The following is a 24,079-nucleotide window of genomic DNA, read 5'->3' on the forward strand; positions in this document are numbered from 1 at the left end:
TAATTGAAATTTTTATGGTCAATTGTGTCCCCTAACGTGTACCCCAACGGCTCCATGTACGAGTTTCAAGTACATGTAATTTCCCTCCACGACCGAATCTGATGACGCAAATACATTTGCGTCCACCGTTAACATGTCCTCTATCAGATCCACCATGAATGGATTGATAATTCAGTTCCTAAGTATGCCGTGCCACCGTCTTTATATGGTGTACTTTCACGTTTTTCCTGGCTCTGCCTAGCTAGGCCCTGATTTTCTGTCTTCAAGCCATGTCTGCCTCTGCCTCTGAAAGCTGCAACATGAAGATGCATCCCTGACCTCTGCCTTACCTCCTGACAAGCGAGCGGTGCCCGGCTCGGCCTGGCCTGCCTGCCAAAAACAGTATTTTACCTTCAAGTTATCAGCGTAGCCAGCTCAGCTCCTCGAAAACACATTCCTGTCTAGTGATTTAGGTAAACATATCCCCGGCTGCAGAGCACAGAGCAAGTCTCCCTGTCTCCGTGCAAGTAATTTACAGTTCCCGTTACCAGAATAGGCCCATGGCCCAGCACGTAGACACGCAGACACCTATGCACGCACTACCATTCAGTATAGAGTGGTCTCTGCCCAAGAGACCTTTTACTCCAGATTAAACATCCTCCAAACACAAGATATCAGATATGTTATAGGGACAGGTCGATCTGACATGCCAGACTTCTGTCTCTTCTACTAGTGTTAAAAGTCAGACTCTTAGCTTCCTCCCGTTGCACGTCAATCACACGTCATATTAGCTGCGCGCGCATCCAGGCCCAGGTTTCAGCTGACTCTGCAAGAATTCTCTAAGCATCCACCCACTTATGACACTTTCCTGTGACGTTTCTAGTACACGCCTATGTGCACACCCTTGTTCACGCCTTTTTGCTACGCACATGTGTTCTTATCATATACATTTCACTTGTCACGCCTACTGTATTCAATGCTATTGTGTCATTTTGCTATATATGTCATGTACTGTGAATAATTCGTTGACATCTTTCCTGACATCTTCCCTGCCATCTTTGCATACCCGAACCCTTGTATTGATGGAATAGATCTCCATGACTCGAGTCATCATTTATGATTAAAGCCCTTATGACTCAGACACCACGGACTCTGCCTCTCATTTGATTGAGCTATTTTCTTTAATTTTCCGAAATTATCTGTCAAACTCGTATACCGTAAAATATTTACCACATAATTTGGCGCCCGAATAGGGACCCCTCCCCCACCCCACGCGCCGGCGATGCGTCGCAGGCTTTGGCCCTGACTACAGCTGTGACGGACCCCATGCGCATCTGCAGGTTTTCTTGTATCTCCCTCAGGCCTACGGAGGTGACGGAGACTGCGGTCGACATCCAGACGAGGCGGTGAGGAGTGCGGAGGATCCCGACCAGAGCCCAGCCGAGAGAGCAGTGTCCGAGGTATCGAGAGGCCCACCAGTAGTGTCGAGGCGCATGCGTAGTGCGCGGCAGCAGCAGTGACGTCGTAGCGGTCCAGTCCAGTCGAGTTTCCGAGGCCTTCTGTTCTGTGCTTCCCGGTGAGTACCGTTGCTGGGGACGCATCACGACGGTGCATTGATTTGTGTCCGGTCAAGACGGGTTTGGGTATACAAATCCGGTCTGCACTGTTTTAGCAGTGTATCTGTACTGTTTAGCAGTGCATCTAGTATCCAGATATCCAGTTATTTTTGTTCGTTTTGAAATGTTTCAATGTGGTTTAAATGTCGTGGTATGAGTGATTGTTTGCATTTTCTTACTGTGTTTATAGTGTCTAGACCGAGGTAGTTATGCCTTTGTTTTCAAAATTGCGACAGATAGGAACTAGGAAAGGGATACTCGAAGAAGCAGTTCCCATCCCACCCAGGGACACTCCCGGACATTTTATGTACCACAAGCACGGCTTAGATGCCATATTATATCTAGACTTATGGGTGGATTATACGAAAGACTTAGCAGAGAATCAGAGATGGCCCATTACAGGGACATGGGATGCCGAGTGCATTATGAGAGTAGAGGAAGCGTTATGGAAAAAGAAAGCCAGACAATCAAGGAAAGATGCCATTGAATTATGGCGTAAAGAATCACATAGACGGACAGAGAAGGCGCTCAGGAAAACAGAGAAAAGCAGAGAAGATTCCGAAAAAGCTAAAGAAAAAGAACTACTAGAAGAAGGACAACGAGTCAGAATAGAACAACACGAAAGACAGAGTAATGCCATTATGACAGGATTGTATCCAGTCCTGGCCGAGGGCCTGCCCAAGGCGAACCCGGAAATACCGAAAGATCTGCCCCCTCCATTGGTTCCGACTAAATTATGTCACAAAACCGCAGCAGATATTTTCCTTTCTTCCTATTTAGACGACGTAGCTCCCGCATATACCAATGTAACCGTACCACCTGTACCTGTACCCCCTGTTGATCGTCTGCCCCCAGGTCCGCAACAGCAGACCCCTCCTGCACCACTTCCCACACCTATTGCCACTTCCCCTATTGTTCCCCCTGGTATTCATCCGCTTAATCCCTTTGGGGCTGGCGCTGCTCAGGTTCCAACTCCGTTACAGATACCGACCCTACAGCCAGGTTATGTTCAAGCCTCCGCCTCAGGAGGTGCTACAGGAGGTTACCGCACCCCGCCACAGGTACAACGAATGACAATGAGAGAATTAGCAATGCAGCGTATGCCTAAAGCAGCCCCAGCCGAAAAGCTTAAAGAACAGCTTACAGATTGCAGATATGACACAGTGCCTGGTAAAATAGGACCCATGATGTTAGCATCCCTACGTTTAAGACGTGTTACAGATTACTTGGTGTTATTACCAGAAATGCCAGAACATCTAGACAATATATATCATTTTATTAGAACAGGAGAAAGACCCGAGTGTGTTGGTGAAGCCATGTCACGTCAGAAAGTTGAAACACAAGGTTTAATAATGCGATTTTTGGTTAATTGTCTGATAAGGGAACAAGATCAGCCTAGCTTTTCACAAGAAGAGATGGGGCGATTGTCAAGATGGAGTCAGAATATTGCCGAGGGTAAACATGATAGAGAGAGAAGTATACATGCAATGGTTAGAAAGATCCGTAAAGAAATAATAGAAATACATGCCAGTCGAGAATCTGAAAGGCATTCTGGGTCAGACGATAAAGAGACCTCAGATGAGGAAGTACCAGAGAACGCAGCAGAAACCTCGCAACAAGCGGGGGAGACATGATGGCATATGTAGGTAGAGAGAAACTACATAGACAGTACCCTCTTGATAGGCCCTTCGACAGACCCATTCGTTTGGAAAACAAGAAACGTTACCTTTGTCCGATACCAGAGCGATGTTCCCTTGAACATATATTCCAGATTACTGATAAAGTACTGAAAGAAAGAGTAGGTTATCACGAACTCAATACCTTACGTGATCAGGAACTAGCCCGGTCTGCGGTACAGTGGGCCGGGGATGACAGCATATATAAAGATGATTCAGTAGTGCAAACATTTTTAAGTCTTACTCCAGAAGAACAGCGACTAGCTGGTATATACATGACCCAACACCTCATCATACAGTATGAAAATCAAGCATCCGACCCAGGTCCATTATATAATTTATTGCAGGACTTACTCATGAGAAGATGGCAAGGTCTAGGTACCGATCTCATTGTAATAATTCTAGAACAACGTCACAAGTATAGAACGTTCTTAACTCCACATCTTGTTTCCGTTCCACCCCCAGTCAGGCAACCATATCACCTAGACAAACAAAATCCTTTACGAGAAGTACATCCAGTAAGGAAAGCCGATGATACCCTTGAACGCGTGTTTGTATACACGCCTATAACTAAAATGGAATTGTTAGAAATGAAGAAAATAGTGCTCAGTCATGATAAAGACCCTGCAGGTTTCCACCGTGAAATAAAAGACATGTTACTAATGGGAGACTATACCTATCCCGACATTATGAAGATACTGAAAGTGTTATTGCCTGCCGGTATTTACGAGAAACTCAAGGAAAAAGAATGGGAGGTGGGAGACAAAAAGATTAATTGGGCTGAATTAGAAACCGAAGAAACTGGTCGAACCCCAGGTTTAGGTCTTGGGGAGAAAACTAAAGCATTGCCAGGATTGTTAGTACAGGTCTTGCCAAGATTATTGGCAACTAAAAAGGAGGATTGGGATGCGATCTCAGCCTGCAAACAGAAACACGACGAAGACACTAGTGATTTTTATTCCCGATTCGAGAAATGTTTTATTATTAACAGTGGCCTGAAAACAAGTAGCGAGTCATACCCACATCTTTTTGTATCAAAGTTAGTCGAGAACTCACTGCCCCAGGTTAAGAACCGTGTACTGAAAGTCGAGAGCACATGGCAAGCTAATACACCTTCCCAAATGTTACAAATGTTACAGTAACACCAGAACAGAATCAGAGAAGAACATGATCACGAACAGAGACGTATGAAAGACACGAAAATAAAAGTACTAGTTGCTCAGTCAGTTCCAGCTGATGGTCATAAAAGGGGTACGACACCATCCAATAATTCAAATTCAGCGGCTCCTGTTAAAGGGATATGCAACTATTGTAAACAGCCAGGTCACTATGTAAACGATTGTGCAGTTCTGAAACACAACATAGCCTCAGGTAAAACTAAAGAGAGACCGCGTCCTCCTAGACAGGACCAGGTCCAACAACACGTCCCACAGAATGTTCAGCCTATGCAGGTTCCACAACAGACTGTAGTGGTACCACAGCCACAACCCATAGCCGCAACACAGCATGTTACACAGCAGATGTACCAGTATGCACAATCTGACTATCCCGATTATCAGCAATACACATGAAACAGCCTAGAGAGGGAGGTTGGCTTGCCCCTTATTGAGGTTCCTGTAGATCAAGAAGGCCCTTATGTACACAGTCAGGCATTAGGGAAGGATAGAAAATTTTTGATTGACACAGGGGCAAGCAGAACGACCATCAGTCATGAAGAGGTTCCAGGGGCACCCCTCTCAGGCTCACAGAATGTTTCCCTTGGATTTTCAGGAAAGCCTATAGTCAATGAAGTATCGAAACCTGTTCCCCTAGCAGTTGGTCCATTATCTCGTACTACAGACTTATTACTCACGAAATCATGTCCAGAAAACTTGCTTGGTATAAAGACCCTGAAAGCTCTAGGAGCTGTAATTTGTTGTTCTCCGGAAGGAGTAAGGTTATTTCTTCGTGATTTCAAAGGCCATTATGTATTGAGAGATTTTGACCCCAGGTTACAGAATGTTCCTGCACATTTATGGGCACAAGGCCCCACTGATGTAGGTTGTATGCACATTACTCCATATCGGGTTACACTCAAGCCAGGAGTAGTACTACCACGTATTCGACAATACAAGTTACCACCAGATGCTGTAGTGGCTTTACTGAAAATCATTGACGAGCTTATTGCACAAGGAGTGGTTGTAGAAACCGACTCCAATGTTTGTAATTCCCCGATCATTCCAATTCTTAAACGTACAGATCCTAATGCTCCTCCTGTTTATCGATTAGTCATCGATTTACGAGAATTGAATAAATGTATTATACCACAGTATCCTGTGGTCCCAGACATTTCATCCCTATTGACTGCTATTGATTCTGAGGCGACGTTCTTTACTGTAATTGACCTCAAGAACGCCTTCTTTAGTGTCCCCATTGATCCGGAAACCCAATATCTTTTCGGATTCTGTTTAAATGTCCGAAGCTTCAAATTTGCACGCGCACCTCAAGGATTTACAGAAAGCCCCAGCATCTACAGCCAAGCATTAAAACGACAACTTGACAGTATTCACATGCCTGCCAACACTGCCCTACTTCAATACGTCGATGATCTATTGAACACAGCCCGTAGTGAACCAGTATGTGAACAAGCATCACTGTCAGTTTGCATTTCCTGGCGGACAAGGAACACAAGGTGTCTCCTTCGAAGCTACAATTCTGTGCCCAGCAAGTGGTGTACCTTGGGCACTTGCTGTCCAAGTGGGGTAGGCAACTGACACCTGAACGAATTCAGTTCATTGCACATCTTCCGCAACCCAAGACACAGAAAGAAGTACAAGCTTTTATTGGACTCACTTCCTATTGCAGACAATGGATTCCACAATATGCATTTCTAGCTAAACCACTCATACAATTGACAACACAGGAGGCAGCGTCTTCGACTGTCCTCCCCTGGACTCAGGAACATACACAAGCTTTTGACGAATTAAAGAAAGCCTTATGTCAAGCACCTGTTTTAGCGACACCATGTTACAGCAAACCTTTTACACTTTTTGTCACAGAACGCGACGGCACAGCGTTATCGGTTCTCACACAGGTACAAGCAGACAAACACAAACCGTGTGCTTATTTTTCGAGTACATTGGATCCAGTAGCACAGGCCCTGCCTGCATGCTTAAAGTCAGTTGCAGCAACAGCTCTAGCAATCCGACAAAGTGATTCCATTGTATTAGGACATCAATTGACAGTACAAGTTCCACATTCTGTAGAGGTTCTCCTGAACAGAACCCAGACTCAACACTTGACTGTAGCACGACTGACAGGTTATGAATTGACATTATTCCAACCACACATAGAAATCAGACGCTGTAATACACTGAATCCTGCTACACTTTTACCTTCGAACACAACAGATCCTACTCCACATGATTGCGTGGATGTAGTTGACACAGTTACGAAACCCAGACAAGACTTGACAGATGTCGCATTATCTGATCCAGACCTGACACTTTATGTGGATGGTTCATGTTTAAGAACAAGCACAGGAGAGTTAGTGGCCGCATATGCAGTGACCACTGAAACTGAAGTCATAGAAACACATCGCATTGACACCCTGTCAGCCCAAGCAGCAGAGCTCATCGCTCTGACCCAAGCCTGTACACGAGCCAAGGACTTGAAAGTAAATATATACACAGATTCACGTTATGCATTTGGAGTCGTTCACGACTTCGGTGTCCTCTGGCAAGAAAGAGGTTTCTTGACCTCTCACGGGGCCAAGATACAGCATGGCCCCCTCATTCAAGCTCTGTTAGAAGCAATACATCTTCCTACAGCTATAGCTATCATGAAGTGCAAGGCACATACGAAAGTCACAGACAAGATTTCTCAGGGCAACGATTTTGCAGATCGAATAGCGAAGCATACAGCACGGACTCATACTCAAACAACGGACATGACAAAGACTGATGTAACCTCACTGACACATAGTATGACAGTCAGGGACCCCACACAAGATGTCATCGACATACAGACACATGCTACTCCAGATGAAATAAAGAAATGGGCTGAACAAGGAGGGGTCCAGACAGATCAAGGGTGGATGACGAAGGGAAAGACCACATGGTTTCTTCCCGACTCTATGGTTCAGGTTATCATCAACACAGCACTTAGTCCAGCACATTTAGGAGAAAAAGCCATGTTAGACAGTTTACAGAATATCTGGTTCAACAAGCATTTACGAGCAGCAGCCAAACAGAAAGTACGTACCTGCATGATCTGTTGTCAGTTCAACCCAGGAAAAGGTGTTCCCGTAGAGCAAGGTGGATTTCATCCTCCCGACTACCCTTTTGAAGTCCTCCAGATGGATTATATTCAGATGGAAAGATGCCGAGGATTCAAATATGTCCTCGTAGTTGTCTGTGCCCTATCCCGATGGACAGAAGCATATCCCGTCCCAGATTACACTGCCCCGACCACTGCCAAGCAGTTGGTTCGTGAGTTTTTCCCTCGATACGGTTTGCCCCGTGTTGTGTATTCAGATAACGGTCAGCCATTCTCGTCTGAACTTATGAAGCAGGTTTCGCTTCTATTGGGATACCAGTGGAAGTTTCACTGTGTCCGGCATCCTGAGGCAGCAGGTCTCGTGGAGCGGCACAATCAGACTCTGAAAACTCGCCTTGCAAAAGTGTGTAAAGAGAAGGGAGTAGATTGGATAGTAGCTTTGCCAGTTGCTCTTTTTTATATGAGAATGGTAGCCCACTCTAGGACAGGGCTATCCCCGTATGAGGTGGTCTTCGGTAGACCTCCTAATATGTGGGGGACGCCTCTGCCTCGAAAAATCACCAATGTTGATAGTACTATGTTGGCAGATTACCTTGCTTCCTTGATGTCTGCACTACAATCATGTCGTTCACAGGTCGCAGCAGCCTTCCCAGACAACACCGAGGTGAAGCCCCATGACTTGGTTCCGGGAGACGTCGTCGTCGTTCGGAATTTTGACCGGTCAAGCCCGTTGGAGCCCCGCTGGAAGGAGCCGAAGATCATTTTGTTAACAACAAGGACAGCAGTGAAACTGGAGGGGCGCAAAGGTTGGGTGCACTCCAGTCAGGTTAAACGATTTCATGGACTTCCGCCAAAATCTGAATCCCAGAACTCCCACGTACCAGTGACTGATACCAAACTCCCCCTTCTAGAGAAAACTCCCCAAGAGGAGTATCGCCAGAAATTGAGGTCTAGTAAGTCAGACAGTTTAATTGTTTAAGTCCCCCCCTGGGTGAAGCGGTTAGGCAGTTCTGACAATGTACAAGTTAGACCCAAATAGAGAGAGAGATAGACAGGAGACCAAGAAACGAAATTATTGTAAAAGTCTCCGGAGCAGATGCGTCTGCCCATTACTTATTATGTTTTTTCTGAGTCTTACGATTATTGCAATAAGTTGGATGTTATACATGTATTTTCCTCTTGCACATTCTTTTTCTAATGACACTGTCGGGCACACGTTTAGTGCTCTTCCTCCACACGAATTGTCTTATCGACTTGCGCTGCGCAACAATACATTTATTCGTATGTTACACCATTCTCACCAGACCAACAATGCTACTAATTGTTGGATATGTGGCCGACTCCCTCTCTATCAGAACTACAAGGGAGCTCTGCCCCTCTTTCCTTACCCGTTTACACATAATGGTTCCTGTGGTGCATGGTTTAGTTTAATATCCTCTATAAACACTGAGTCTAGAGTTTCCCAAAGCAATTGGATATGGGGTAATCTGAACACAGTCATGAACAAGGCATGTTTCCCAGATAAGGAGGGTTTTCCGCAAATGACAGGGACAGATCTAGAAAATGAAGTGTATGGATTAGGCAATTTTACACTTAACCTCATGATTCTAAATGTTCAGTCAGAAACCAGTCCAGACTTGCCATCCATATCAGTTTTACCAGCGAAAGGTGTATTATGTGTCAGAAAGTATGGTTCAGTACATCTAGGTCACAGTGACTTCACTACTGTGGTTGAATTCAGTGATAAAGGCAAGTCTACATTTAAAGCTTCCCGACATTCCTATTTCATTTGTGGTCAGACCGCCTATGTTCGTTTACCTCCAGACTGGGATGGTACCTGTTTCATTGCATTCTTATTGCCACCAGTATTCCTAGCCCCATCTGACTATCACAGGAATTCCCGCCTTAATATTGTTAGACACAAGAGAGACCTCCCCATAGTTGATCAGACTGAAACTACATGGGAACAATATACAGATTTTAATAAAGGATTCTTTCCCTATCTAGGTACTGTCTCCAATAGTAAACTGATACGCAAATTAACCAGAATACTTGAAGCCGTAGTGAATGAGACTACTTCTGCCTTGGGCAACTTAACAGAGGAACAGTCTGCTATGAGACTTGTCGTTCTTCAGAACCGCCTTGTCCTTGACGTCATCCTGGCCGATAGGGGCGGGGCTTGTAGAGTCATCGGATCCAGTTGCTGCGTGTTTATTCCAAATAACGCGCCATCAGTCTATAAGGCCATTACCAGACTTCATGAAATTGCCCATCTGATACACCAGAATCCAGGCTCCTGGACTTGGTCCGGTTGGCTCTGGAGTGTAATCACAGCCTGGGGATGGAAGCTACTGTCATTCCTAGGAATCATATTGGCCATAGTGTTCAGTTGTTGTTTATGTCTGCAATGTGGGCCAGCGATTTGCGGCTTGTGCGCCACAGCTTGTGTTCCCCATCCAAGTTCACGTTCCCATTCTCGAAGAAAGAAAGAAGAGCAAATGAAGTTATATGAACAGATTGACGGTCTCATGAACATCGACATATCATGAAGGGTCCGTAGGGGACAAGGAGGGAATGAGGTAATTGAAATTTTTATGGTCAATTGTGTCCCCTAACGTGTACCCCAACGGCTCCATGTATGAGTTTCAAGTACATGTAATTTCCCTCCACGACCGAATCTGATGACGCAAATACATTTGCGTCCACCGTTAACATGTCCTCTATCAGATCCACCATGAATGGATTGATAATTCAGTTCCTAAGTATGCCGTGCCACTGTCTTTATATGGTGTACTTTCACGTTTTTCCTGGCTCTGCCGAGCTAGGCCCTGATTTTCTGTCTTCAAGCCATGTCTGCCTCTGCCTCTGAAAGCTGCAACATGAAGATGCATCCCTGACCTCTGCCTTACTTCCTGACAAGCGAGCGGTGCCCGGCTCGGCCTGGCCTGCCTGCCAAAAACAGTATTTTACCTTCAAGTTATCAGCGTAGCCAGCTCAGCTCCTCGAAAACACATTCCTGTCTAGTGATTTAGGTAAACATATACCCGGCTGCAGAGCACAGAGCAAGTCTCCCTGTCTCCGTGCAAGTAATTTACAGTTCCCGTTACCAGAATAGGCCCATGGCCCAGCACGTAGACACGCAGACACCTATGCACGCACTACCATTCAGTATAGAGTGGCCTCTGCCCAAGAGACCTTTTACTCCAGATTAAACATCCTCCAAACACAAGATATCAGATATGTTATAGGGACAGGTCGCTCTGACATGCCAGACTTCTGTCTCTTCTACTAGTGTTAAAAGTCAGACTCTTAGCTTCCTCCCGTTGCACGTCAATCACACGTCATATTAGCTGCGCGCGCATCCAGGCCACAGGTTTCAGCTGACTCTGCAAGAATTCTCTAAGCATCCACCCACTTATGACACTTTCCTGTGACGTTTCTAGTACACGCCTATGTGCACACCCTTGTTCACGCCTTTTTGCTACGCACATGTGTTCTTATCATATACATTTCACTTGTCACGCCTACTGTATTCAATGCTATTGTGTCATTTTGCTATATATGTCATGTACTGTGAATAATTCGTTGACATCTTTCCTGACATCTTCCCTGCCATCTTTGCATACCCGAACCCTTGTATTGATGGAATAGATCTCCATGACTCGAGTCATCATTTATGATTAAAGCCCTTATGACTCAGACACCACGGACTCTGCCTCTCATTTGATTGAGCTATTTTCTTTAATTTTCCAAAATTATCTGGCAAACTGGTATACGGTAAAATATTTACCACAATACTCAAGATCATGTAGCGGAATTGGGTGGTACATGGGATGTAATTGGAGGGTGGAATCAGGAAAGAAGCCAGGTGATAAACCCCCATGCCAAGATACTTGCTATGCCAGGTCGTATTATTACGTATATGCGTTCACTTATTCCACCTAAGAAGGTAAGTTGGGACAAATTGATAGCTTGTAAACAGAAGGATGAGAGTTTGTCTGAATTCTTTACTCGGTGTGAAGATACGTTTTTGGACTATAGAGGGTAAGATATGTCTTTTGAGGGAGGAGTTTGGTTGTTTGTTGACAAGTTTGTTTCAAACCTCCTTCCTGAAATTACGAATCATTTGCAGGCATCTGAGAGTAATTGTCCACCTCTTCTCCTTTTGTTATTTTAAATATGGCTCAGTATCATGAACACCAGGATCAGGAGGAAAAAGATAGGAGAGTCAAGCAGCATTAGTATCTCAAAAGGAAGGCGTTGTTACAGCAAGCATTTAGGGGAATTGATAGGGGATGAGGTGGTCCTTCAAGGCATCTTAGGAGTACTAATAGGCAGCTTTCAACAACACCTTTAGGGCCAAATCAGTGTGCGTATTGTAAAGAGGTAAGTCATTGGCATAGCGAGTGCCCTGTGCTTTTGTAAATGGTTTCATTCCCACAGGGATGGGGTTTTGATGGTATAGGGTGTGGAGCTGACAGGCAGCATGACACTGCAGCTACCGCAGGCCGTTCTGACAATTATTTTGACAATACTAAGGATGGTCAGTATTATAATGATGATTATGATTTCGATGATGCGACTGGGATGTCTTATGTATGGACAGCCAGTAGTAGGGTGAGGGACCAGTACAAATACCTGTGGATTAGCATGGTCCTTATGTTATGGCGGATATGAATGGCTTGCTAAAGAATTTCTGGTGGATACTGGCGCTACAAAGAGTGCTGTTGCCCGTAATACGGTCATTGGGGCGGCTCTGTCTGGCCAGAATTATTTTTCAGTAGGCCTTTTAAGACCCATTTCACACCCCCTTGCCCTTACTATTGGTCCATTTACTGTGGACTCTCCGTTTCTCCTTACTTCTGATTGTGGTGAAAATTTGATGGGTTTTGATTTGTTGAAGACATTGCATGTTACTATTTATTGCTCCCCTGCAGGTGTTTATATTGCTATGGGTCCTAAATGTAAGCGCGAGACAATGTTTGTCTAAGGACGCTCCCCTTCCAGTTGAATTTGCTCTGGTGCCACCTACATTGTGGGCAACAGGTGGTACAGATGTGGGTCTGTTGCACATATATCTGGGGTCTCTCCAGGGTAAGGAGAATGCTATGCCACCTCGCATTCCTCAGTATAAAATACCACAGGCACGTGAACGGGCTATACTTTAGATTATTCAGGATTTGATACGAAAGGGAATAGTTGAGGAGACATCTGCTAATATTTATAATAGTCCCATTCTTCTGATTCTTAAAAGGACACCTACTGGCTCCTCTACTGATCATGAGGATGTTTATCGCTATTTGCTTTGTGATTGATTTGTGCGAGGTTAACAAAATAGTGATCCACAGTTCTACGTTTTTAACCATGATCCTTTTTACTTTTAAATACTGTCTGTCATTGATTTGAAAATGCTTTCTTTAGCAACCCCCTTCATTCAGATAGTAGGAATTTGTTTGGTTTTACTCTGGCTGGTAGGAGCTTTAGATTTTGTTTTGCTCCTCAAGGCCATACCGAGAGTCCTAATATTTATAGCCAAGCATTGAAGAATTAGTTGGATTCCCTCTTGCTTCACGCAGACAATGTTTTAGTGCAATATGTCGATGACTTGCTTATCGCTTCTGGTACAGAACAAGGTTGTAGGGATAGTACAGTATGATTGCTGTTGCATTTAGCTCAACATGGACATAAAGTATCTCCTTCCAAATTTCTGTATTGTCGACACGAGGTTACCTATTTAGGTCACCTACTGTCAAACGATGGTAGCCGAATGACCACTGAGCGCATTAGTACTTTTGTATAATGCCCGTTCCACAAACTCCAAAAGTTGTACATGCTTTTATAGGTATTACTTCCTACTGTCGACAGTGGATCCTGAATTATTAGTTACTAATTAAACCCTTGCTTGCACTAACATCAAAAGAAGTGCATGAGCCTTTGCGATGGACGACTGAATGTCAGCAGTCATTCGAGCAATTGAAAACTTCGCTTTGTTCGGCTCCAGTGTTGGGTACAACTAATACGGGTTCCCTATCAATTGGCTCAAGCTGCTGAGCTTGTAGCTCTTATTCGTGCCTGTGAATTGAGTGAGGGACTGGTTGTCAATAATTTTGGGCGGCTATGGGCACCTCCCATGGCTCCAAGATTCAGCATGGACACTTTATATCGTGACTTTTGTCTACTTTAACACTTCCTAAGAAATTGGCAATTAAGTGCAGTGCCCATGGGAAGATTACAGATGATGTGGGTAGAGGAAATGCTTTTGCAGACCAGGTAGCTAAGGAAATGGCTAGAACCAAAATGAAACACATGTTCATAGCAGGTCCAGCTAGGTGAGTTCATGAGGTTGTTATAATCGAAAACATCCTTGAGAGAATAAAGGAAATACAAAGTGAAGCCACAAAAGAGGAATTTGCGGAATGGCAAGAGAGTACAGCAGAGTTGGATGAGGAATGGTATTAGATTGACAAATCAGGAAAACAGAAGTAGATGTTGCCCGATGCATGTTCTTCTTGTGGTTACCATGGCATATGGTCCAGCTCATAAGCTGGACCATATGCATAAGGTATTTGTTAGCCTCTGTGTGGCATAATAATAACATCTTGAAAACTGCCACACATTTAGTGAAATATTGCATGGTCTGTATGATGCAAAATCCAGGGAAAAGTCCCCCTACACCACCCGGTAATTTTGCACCACCAACTTTTCCCTTTGGAGTCCTTCAAATGGATTATGTAGAACTGGACAGATATAATCACGTGAATTTTGTACTGGTGGCTGTATGTGCATTTAGTAAATGGGTTGAGGCATATCCCACAAAAGACAATACAGCCATTACGACTGGAAAGGTACTCCTAAAGGAGTTCTCTCCTCGTTTCGGTTTGCCTCTAGTCATCTGGAGTGGCAACAGAAGTAATTTTAATTCAAAAGAGAATACATTGATTGGTGAAGGGTTGCAGGTCCAATAGATATTTGATGCTGCTAATAATCCAAAGCCAGCAGGTTTGATTGAGAATTACAATGGTACTCTCCAACTGAAGTTAGAAAAAATATTAGAGAAATTACAGGGTTGAAGTGGCCAGATGCGTTATCATTAGCTCTTTTGTCAACAAGAACAACAGCTCATTCTAGAACAGTGTTGTCACCCAACGTGGCTGTGGTTGGGTGCCCGGCTAATGTCTGGGGTGTCCCGCAGCCTTGCAGTTTTTCTGATATTGAGTACCCTGTGCGGCTTGATTATCTTAGCCAGTTAACCGAAAGTTTACATTCTATTCACCAACAGGTACAGGAGCCCTACCTCCTATTAAAGGGGGACCCGGCCACGATATTCGGCCAGGTGATTATGTCTTACTGCGGAATGTTCAGTGCAAGAAAAGTTTGGAGCCGCTCTGGAAGGGTCCTGAACAGGTGTTCTTGGTGACACGGATGGCTGTGAAGGTTGCTTGTCGGAAGAACTGGGTTCATGCTACTCATTGTCGGCAGGTTCCCGTACCACTGCCATACAACAAGTGGGTCAAAGACAGAATAGGGGACACGGAGGACTAATTAGTGCCCAGATTTGTGCCTTTTAGCGGCACCCAGTTAACGTGGACACAAAAGGATAAAGAGAATGAGAATGCTAATGTTGTTCCTCCTGAAATATGACCTATCCAGCAACCCTTGTTTACAGGTGTCTAGAGCTTCCCGGTACAATTTGCACCCTAGGCTGAGGAATATTGAGTCAAAGGAGAAAAGAGTTTAGGGATGGACTGCGCAAGATAGGTAGTACTGAGTTCGGTACCAACAGAATATACAGAAAGTAGTGACGAATTGTGCTTTTATCCTGCCCATATTGTTAGGACCTTGGTTAGGAGGCTAGAAGTATACTTTGTGAGTATTTCACTGATATCACCATGGGACAGATTAAAAGAGCTTAGGACAGAGCAAGCTCCACCGCCAGTGCTCAAGAGTGCCGATAGTTGATGAACAATAGGAGCCTGTACCAGTGAGGTTCTGACGGACACTCGGAACTCTTATATTCTTTTTGCATTCCTACCACTTTGTGATTTAGTATTCATCTATTTGGAAGAAAGGTTGCTGAGGAGGAGCAACCAGTGATTCTCATTTCACAGCATGATATGATGTGGACACGGAAAAGAAAAAAGGATTTGTGTTGCTCTTTGTGGTTCTGTTGATAATATTACTATGCAGGGTATCATGGGTTTTGGAAAATTATCCGAATGTACCTTTGAGTAGTATGAGTTAGGTTATCTCCAGAAAAAGAACAAAATGAGCAGCAACAAAAAATATATTCTTGGAGACACATAAGAAATTTTTTGGAGAACGGACCACTTGTTACCCCCCCAATCTGTCACTAGTCTGTGGACTGCCTATCCATTGTCACATGTGTATTATATACACATCCAACCACCCGACTTTGTAGAAGTAAATGGAGTATTTTGTTCTGGGTATTCAGGGCCATGCTTATACCAAAGAAAACCAGCAGGAGAGGGTTATACTGGTTGCGATAATAATAAATAATTTCCACATGAATGAACAAAATATAACATTGGTGGGTTGGCATTATAAGGAATTAACAGTTCCCCAGGAAGCTGGGTATTATCCTGATTGTTGTCTTATTATCAATAGTACTGACACTTCAATATATATAAATTGTTCAGGATTAGTGATGTACTAATGAAACAATCCCTTTGGAGAAACCAGACCGTCCAAGCACTTTCAGGAATCAATACTTGATATTCTGCAGTGGATTATGATAGGCCAATTTATGCACAGCCTTGTTTTTTTCTTTTATCTAATCGGACTTATTCCACTGTTTATAATGGTATGAAAGATGTGGCTCTGGGAATGGTACTGCCTTTGGGTGTACCCTGTAAACGCATGCAGCCTAAATTTATAAGGGTCGAATGAACGCTCACCAAGAAATTCTGTGAGGGGGTGACAGACATAGAAGTTACAAATTACTGCAATGGCATTAATTTTGGGTACCTCCTTTTTTCCATTTTCACTTCCATGGCTGGAGGAGAAAAGTACAGAGAATAATTTGGATGTAAGTTAAACATTTTATCCAATACTACAGTGGCAGCCTTTCGTGACCTCACCACTCAGTTAGAGAGTATTCGGATATATTCAGAACAGACTAGATATGCAGTGGATTTTATTCTAGCTAAGAGTGGTGGTATATTCGCGGTAGTCGCGACCAGTGTGTAGTCGGGATAACAAATATGGAAAAGAATATTACCCAGAATATTTTAGATATTCTTGACAATGTCAATGGAATGGAAAGTGGAAATGTGATTTGGTCTCTTTTTGGAAGCTGGGGCTGGATTCTTGAAAAATTTATTTATTTTGTGGCAATATTGGTACATCTCTATTGCTCCTATTGTACCACTGTTCTATCCCCGAAAGGAAAAATATCTATTCATGATACCAATGCCGCCATCATGGTTCAGAAATAAATAAATGGCATGATGAACATTGATTAGGGGATTTAAGAAACTTCCTTCCTCCTCACTGTTTCACTTCCTGATGTTGAGAATATGGAATGCTCATAATCGTTTTTCATTGCATATAATTTCTATTATTGTTTATGATTTTTCTTGCCATCAGAAAATGTTTAGCTTATGCTAAAAGGATGGTCTGTAAGAATGGAATTGTTTATGCCTATGCAGTGTTTTGTATAAGTTAGTATGCACAGCACCATTTTATTTATCAGCCCCCATTTTAGGCTGCTCAAAGCAAAACTTGTTGTTTTCCAACAAATGGCCAATGGCCCTCGTTAGGTTTCAATTCTCCCCTTAGGGTTTGTTTTTGTAATGAGTACACTGTTCATATAAGCTCATAGCTTTCTCAGAAGATTGAGGCCCTCTCCCCCTTGTTTGGTGGCAGTCTCCGGAAGGAGCAACCTTGGAGTTCGCTACTTTATGCAAGATATGAGCTCTGATCTGTTTTTTCTATGTTTCGCTGTGTGATTGCACCTGCTTGGAAAATTCCACTGAGGGCGTGTTCCTGCTCGGTTATGAAACCTATGTAATGTATCTTTATTCCTGTTCATTTCATTTCCTTTTGTAGCACTCCTTGTGACTGGACAGATAGGGCTCCACTCTTAGTTTCTCTGAATAAATATTTATTGGTTTGTAGTCTCAACTGTCTGACCAACTCTTCATTTAGTACAGAATGCAGGGAAGTGGTCCTAGGGACACAAGTGACTCGAACTGAGTCATTTCCTTCAGGTTTGAAGATACATTTTTGGATTATAGTGGACTGGATATGTGTATTGAGGGAGGAGTTCAATTGCTTGTTGACAGGTTTGTTACTAACCTCGTTCTTGAAATCACAAGTCATTTGCAGGCATCAGAGAGCTCTCGGTCCACATCTTCTCCTTCTGTTATTTTGAATATGGCCCAGTATTATGAACACCGAGATCAAGAGGAAATGGATAGGACTGTTAAGAAACATAAGGATTTAAAAACAAATTACAGCAATGGCATTAATTTTGGGTACCTCCTTTTTTCCATTTTCTCTTCCGTGGCTGGAGGAGAAAAGTACAGAGAATATTTTGGATGTAAGTTAAACATTTTATCCAATACCACAGTGGTAGCCTTTCGTGACCTCACCACTCAGTTAGAGAGTATTCGGATATATTCAGAACAGACTAGATATGCAGTGGATTTTATTCTAGCTAAGAGTGGTGGTATATTCGCGGTAGTCGCGACCAGTGTGTAGTCGGGATAACAAATATGGAAAAGAATATTACCCAGAATATTTTAGATATTCTTGACAATGTCAATGGAATGGAAAGTGGAAATTTGATTTGGTCTCTTTTTGGAAGCTGGGGCTGGATTCTTGAAAAATGTATTTATTTTGTGGCAATATTGGTACATCTCTGTTGCTCCTATTGTACCACTGATCTATCCCCGAAAGGAAAAATATCTATTCATGATACCAATGCCGCCATCATGGTTCAGAAATAAATAAATGGCATGATGAACATTGATTAGGGGATTTAAGAAACTTCCTTCCTCCTCACTGTTTCACTTCCTGATGTTGAGAATATGGAATGCTCATAATCATTTTTCATTGCATATAATTTCTATTATTGTTTATGATTTTTCTTGCCATCAGAAAAGGTTTAGCTTATGCTAAAAGGATGGTCTGTAAGAATGGAATTGTTTATGCCTATGCAGTGTTTTGTATAAGTTAGTATGCACAGCACCATTTTATTTATCAGCCCCCATTTTAGGCTGCTCAAAGCAAAACTTGTTGTTTTCCAACAAATGGCCAATGGCCCTCGTTAGGTTTCAATTCTCCCCTTAGGGTTTGTTTTTGTAATGAGTACACTGTTCATATAAGCTCATAGATTTCTCATAAGATTGAGGCCCTCTCCCCCTTGTTTGGTGGCAGTCTCCGGAAGGAGCAACCTTGGAGTTCGCTACTTTATGCAAGATATGAGCTCTGATCTGTTTTTTCTATGTTTCGCTGTGTGATTGCACCTGCTTGGAAAATTCCACTGAGGGCGTGTTCCTGCCCGGTTATGAAACCTATGTAATGTATCTTTATTCCTGTTCATTTCATTTCCTTTTGTAGCACTCCTTGTGACTGGACAGAAAGGGCTCCACTCTTAGTTTCTCTGAATAAATATTTATTGGTTTGTAGTCTCAACTGTCTGACCAACTCTTCATTTAGTACAGAATGCAGGGAAGTGGTCCTAGGGACACAAGTGACTCGAACTGGGTCATTTCCTTCAGGTTTGAAGATACATTTTTGGATTATAGTGGACTGGATATGTGTATTGAGGGAGGAGTTCAATTGCTTGTTGACAGGTTTGTTACTAACCTCGTTCTTGAAATCACAAGTCATTTGCAGGCATCAGAGAGCTCTCGGTCCACATCTTCTCCTTCTGTTATTTTGAATATGGCCCAGTATTATGAACACCGAGATCAAGAGGAAATGGATAGGACTGTTAAGAAACATAAGGATTTAAAAACAAATTACAGCAATGGCATTAATTTTGGGTACCTCCTTTTTTCCATTTTCACTTCCGTGGCTGGAGGAGAAAAGTACAGGGAATATTTTGGATGTAAGTTAAACATTTTATCCAATACTACAGTGGCAGCCTTTCGTGACCTCACCACTCAGTTAGAGAGTATTGGGATATATTCAGAACAGACTAGATATGCAGTGGATTTTATTCTAGCTAAGAGTGGTGGTATATTCGAGGTAGTCGCGACCAGTGTGTAGTCGGGATAACAAATATGGAAAAGAATATTACCCAGAATATTTTAGATATTCTTGACAATGTCAATGGAATGGAAAGTGGGAATTTGATTTGGTCTCTTTTTGGAAGCTGGGACTGGATTCTTGAAAAATGTATTTATTTTTTGGCAATATTGGTACATCTCTTTTGCTCCTATTGTACCACTGTTCTATCCCCGAAAGGAAAAATATCTATTCATGATACCAATGCCGCCATCATGGTTCAGAAATAAAAAAATGGCATGATGAACATTGATTAGGGGATTTAAGAAACTTCGTCCCTCCTCACTGTTTCACTTCCTGATGTTGAGCATATGGAATGCTAATAATCGTTTTTCATTGCATATAATTTCTATTATTGTTTATGATTTTTCTTGCCATCAGAAAATGTTTAGCTTACGCTAAAAGGATGGTCTGTAAGAATGGAATTGTTTATGCCTATGCAGTGTTTTGTATAAGTTAGTATGCACAGCACCATTTTATTTATCAGCCCCCATTTTAGGCTGCTCAAATCAAAACTTGTTGTTTTCCAACAAATGGCCAATGGCCCTCGTTAGGTTTCAATTCTCCCCTAAGGGTTTGTTTTTGTAATGAGTACACTGTTCATATAAGCTCATAGCTTTCTCATAAGATTGAGGCCCTCTCCCCCTTGTTTGGTGGCAGTCTCCGGAAGGAGCAACCTTGGAGTTCGCTACTTTATGCAAGACATGAGCTCTGATCTGTTTTTTCTATGTTTCGCTGTGTGATTGCACCTGCTAGGAAAATTCCACTGAGGGCGTGTTCCTGCCCGGTTATGAAACCTACATAATGTATCTTTATTCCTGTTGATTTCAGTTCCTTTTGTAGCACTCCTTGTGACTGGACAGATAGGGCTCCACTCTGAGTTTCTCTGAATACATATTTATTGGTTTGTAGTCTCAACTGTCTGACCAACTCTTCATTTAGTACAGAAGGCAGAGAGGTTGTCCTAGGGACACAAGTGACTTGAACCGGGTCATTTCCTTCAGGTTTGAAGATACATTTTTTGATTATAGTGGACTGGATATGTGTATTGAGGAGCGGAGTTCAATTGCTTGTTGACAGGTTTGTTACTAACCTCGTTCTTGAAATCACGAGTCATTTGCAGGCATCAGAGAGCTCTCGTTCCACATCTTCTCCTTCAGTTATTTTCAATATGGCCCAGTATTATGAACACCGAGATCAAGAGGAAATGGATAGGACTGTTAAGAAACATAAGGATTTAAAAACAAAGGTGATTTTGCAGCAGGCATTTAGGGGAAGTAAGAGGAGACAAGGAGGTCCTTCTTGACAGCTGCCACATACTTGGCAGCCTTCTGCCATACTGTTGAGACCAACTCAGTGTGCTTATTGCCAGGAGGAGGGCCATTGGCATAGTGAGGGCCCTGTACTTTTGCAGAAGTTTGCATCCCCACGAGATGCGGTTCCAGCACCAGGGACTTGGTACAGGTAGACAGACAGCTTCTGAGGGCCGTTCTGATAATTATTTTGCAAGATGGTCAGTATAATAATGATGATTGTGATTTTGATGATGCAACTGGGATGTCTTACAGTTAGGACAGCCAGGGACAGGGTAAAGGACCAGTGCATATACCTGTAGATCAGTGTGGCCCATATGTCAAGGCAGAATTTGCAAAGATCAACTAAAGAATTTTTGGTGGATACAGGCACTACAAAAAAAGTTCTATGTCCCTTCACATGGTCCCTGGGGTGGCCCTGTCTGGCCAAAATAAAGTTTCAGAGGGTTTTTCAGAAGTACTGGTTGTAAGCCCCATTTCACGGCACCTTGCCCTTACTATTGGTCAGTTTACTGTGGATTCTCTGTTTCTTCTCACTTCTGATTGAGGTGAAAATCTGATGGGTTTGGAATTTTTGAAGAAATTGCATGCTACTATTTATTGCTGCCCTGAAGGTGTTTATATTACTATGGGTGAGGACGTGAGTGCTAAGCAGTGTTAGTTTCAAGATACACCCATTCCAGCTGAATTTACTCAGGTCCATCCTACATTGTGGGCCACAGGGGTACTGATGAGGGTCTGTTACATATACCACCAGTTTCTGTACGGGTTAGGTATAATGCTAATCTACCCCGCATTCCTCAGTATAAGATACCACAGGCAGGTGAACGGGCTCTTCTTCAGGTTGCTCAGGATTTGATAAGAAACAGAGTAGTTGAGGAGACGTCTGCTAATATTTGCAATAGTCCTATTCTTCCAGTTCTTAAGAGGACACCTTCGGGTTCCCCTGATGTTATTGATGATGTTTACCGTTTTGTGATTGATTTAGGAGCGGTTAATATAATTGTGGTTATGCAGTTCCAGATGTACCCGATATTACTACTCTCTTAAAGATGATTCCATCTACTGCTAAGTTATTTTCTGTCATTGATTCGAAGAATGCATTTTTTAGTATTCCTATTCATCCGGATAGCAGGTATTTGTTTGGTTTTACACTACCTGGCCGAAGCTTTAGATTCTGTCATGCTCCTCAGGGCTATACGGAGAGTCCTAGTATTTGTAGTCAAGCATTAAAAAGTCAATTGGATTCACTATTGCTTCCTCCTGGTAATGTATTGCTGCAATATGTTGATAACCTGTTAATAGCTTCTGAAACGGAACAAGGTTATAAGGATAGTACTGTGAAATTGTTGTTGCATTTGGCACATCCGAGACATAAGATCTCTCTCTCTAAGTTCCAGTATTGTCCACAGGAGGTTACCTACTTAGATCACCTACTGTCGAAGGAGGGTAGAACACTGACCCCTGAGCATATTGGTTTCATTGTTAAAATGCACATTCCATAAACTCACAAAGATGTACTCTCTTTTATAGGTATTACTTCCTACTGTTGCCAGTAGATCCCCAATTTTCATTACTAATCACACCTTTGCTTGTATTACCAACGAAAGCAGTGCATGAGCCTTTGCTCTGGACGCCTGAATGTCAGCACTCTATTGAGCAATTGAAAACTGCGCTTTTTTCGGTTCGGATACTTGGCACACCTAAATATGGCAAATTGTTTGTGCTCTATGTTCATGAGATAGCTAGCTGTGCATTTTCTGTCTTAACACAAACATTTGGATATAAACAGAGGCCTTGTGCTTATTTTTCTGCTGTGCTTGATCTTGTTGTAAAGGCTCTACGGAGCTGTTGGAGAGTGGTCGTGGCTGTGGCCATTTCGATCCGACAATCGGCTGGGCTCATACTTGATACTGACTTTACAGTTATAGTACCCCATGCTGTGGACACACTTTTGAATAAGACAAAGACACAGCACCTCAGCAGTGCATGTGTTACTGGAATTGAATTGACATTGTTTGCGAAACATATTATTAAGACATGTGCCACTCTGAATCCAGCCACGTTGCTTCTCTTCCCTTATGAGAATGATGCAGTCAACAAACATAAATGTATTTTCCGGATGGAAGAGGAGACAAAAGGATGGGTAGGTTTGACTGATGTTCCCTTATGTAACCCTCAGGGAGAACTAAGTTGATAGGTCTTGTTTTCAAATTACCAGATGGCACCACTAATGCAGCCTATGCTATTACCACATTGCAGACAGCTGTAGAGACATCACAGGATCCACGAGTTTGTGGGAATTTGCGTTTTTTATTTTTGCGTGTTCGCAGGGCGCTTTGCTTGTTCGCAGGTTTTCTTTTCAGCGCAGCGACCACGACCTTACCCATGCGGTCGTACATGGGCGCGGCCATCTTCTTTTCAGTGCTCGCGTTGCGTATTTCCATTTCCGGGTGCCAGTTGCATGCTCGCGTTGTGCATTTCCTGCGTGCGGGCCGAAATCACGTGTTCGCGTCCATTTTTTGCGTGCTCACGGGGAAAATATCGCGCAAACTTACCCACTTGGTCGCAATGGGCGCGGCCATCTTGTTTTTCATTCATTGCTATGGTTCTGTGCATGTTTTTTCTATCCTGCTTTCATCTTTGCAATCCTTTGTTTGCTTGAACTTTTTTTTAATCTTTTTTACTCATCTATCCCTCTATCTTTCTACATCTATATTTTGTGTTTTTTTCAACTTTTTGCTACTTTAATAACTACTTTTTTTGTTTAGCTCCCTTCTTTTATTTACTTTTTTTTCCTTATTCTTTTCTTCTTTCACCCAAGACCATGGCAATGGGAGCCGGCAAGTCTGAGGGGAAAGGTCGCGCACCCCGTAGCCGGATCCCTTGCGGGCGCTTAAGGGGGGAGGAAGTAACGGCCCAGGAGATCTTTAGCGCGGTGGAGGTGGTTGCACTGGTTTTCTTTGTCCAGCGCCACCTCCCC

The 24,079-nt window shown here is 43.1% G+C and overlaps 1 protein-coding gene across 1 annotated transcript in view; it reads right to left on the bottom strand.

The window, feature by feature from the left end:
• The window catches only part of LOC147736666 (lectin-like), an 87,564-nt gene extending 64,021 nt beyond the window's left edge, over positions 1–23,543 (bottom strand). The window contains exon 1 of the mRNA XM_086952650.1: positions 23,483–23,543. Coding sequence (XP_086808776.1) covers positions 23,483–23,543 — 61 coding nt within the window. The remainder of the gene's footprint in view (positions 1–23,482) is intronic.
• Positions 23,544–24,079: the final 536 nt, after the last annotated feature.

The sequence above is a fragment of the Lissotriton vulgaris genome, chromosome 1_2 (assembly GCF_964263255.1).
Source record: "Lissotriton vulgaris chromosome 1_2, aLisVul1.2, whole genome shotgun sequence".
Classification (NCBI taxonomy): domain Eukaryota; kingdom Metazoa; phylum Chordata; class Amphibia; order Caudata; family Salamandridae; genus Lissotriton; species Lissotriton vulgaris.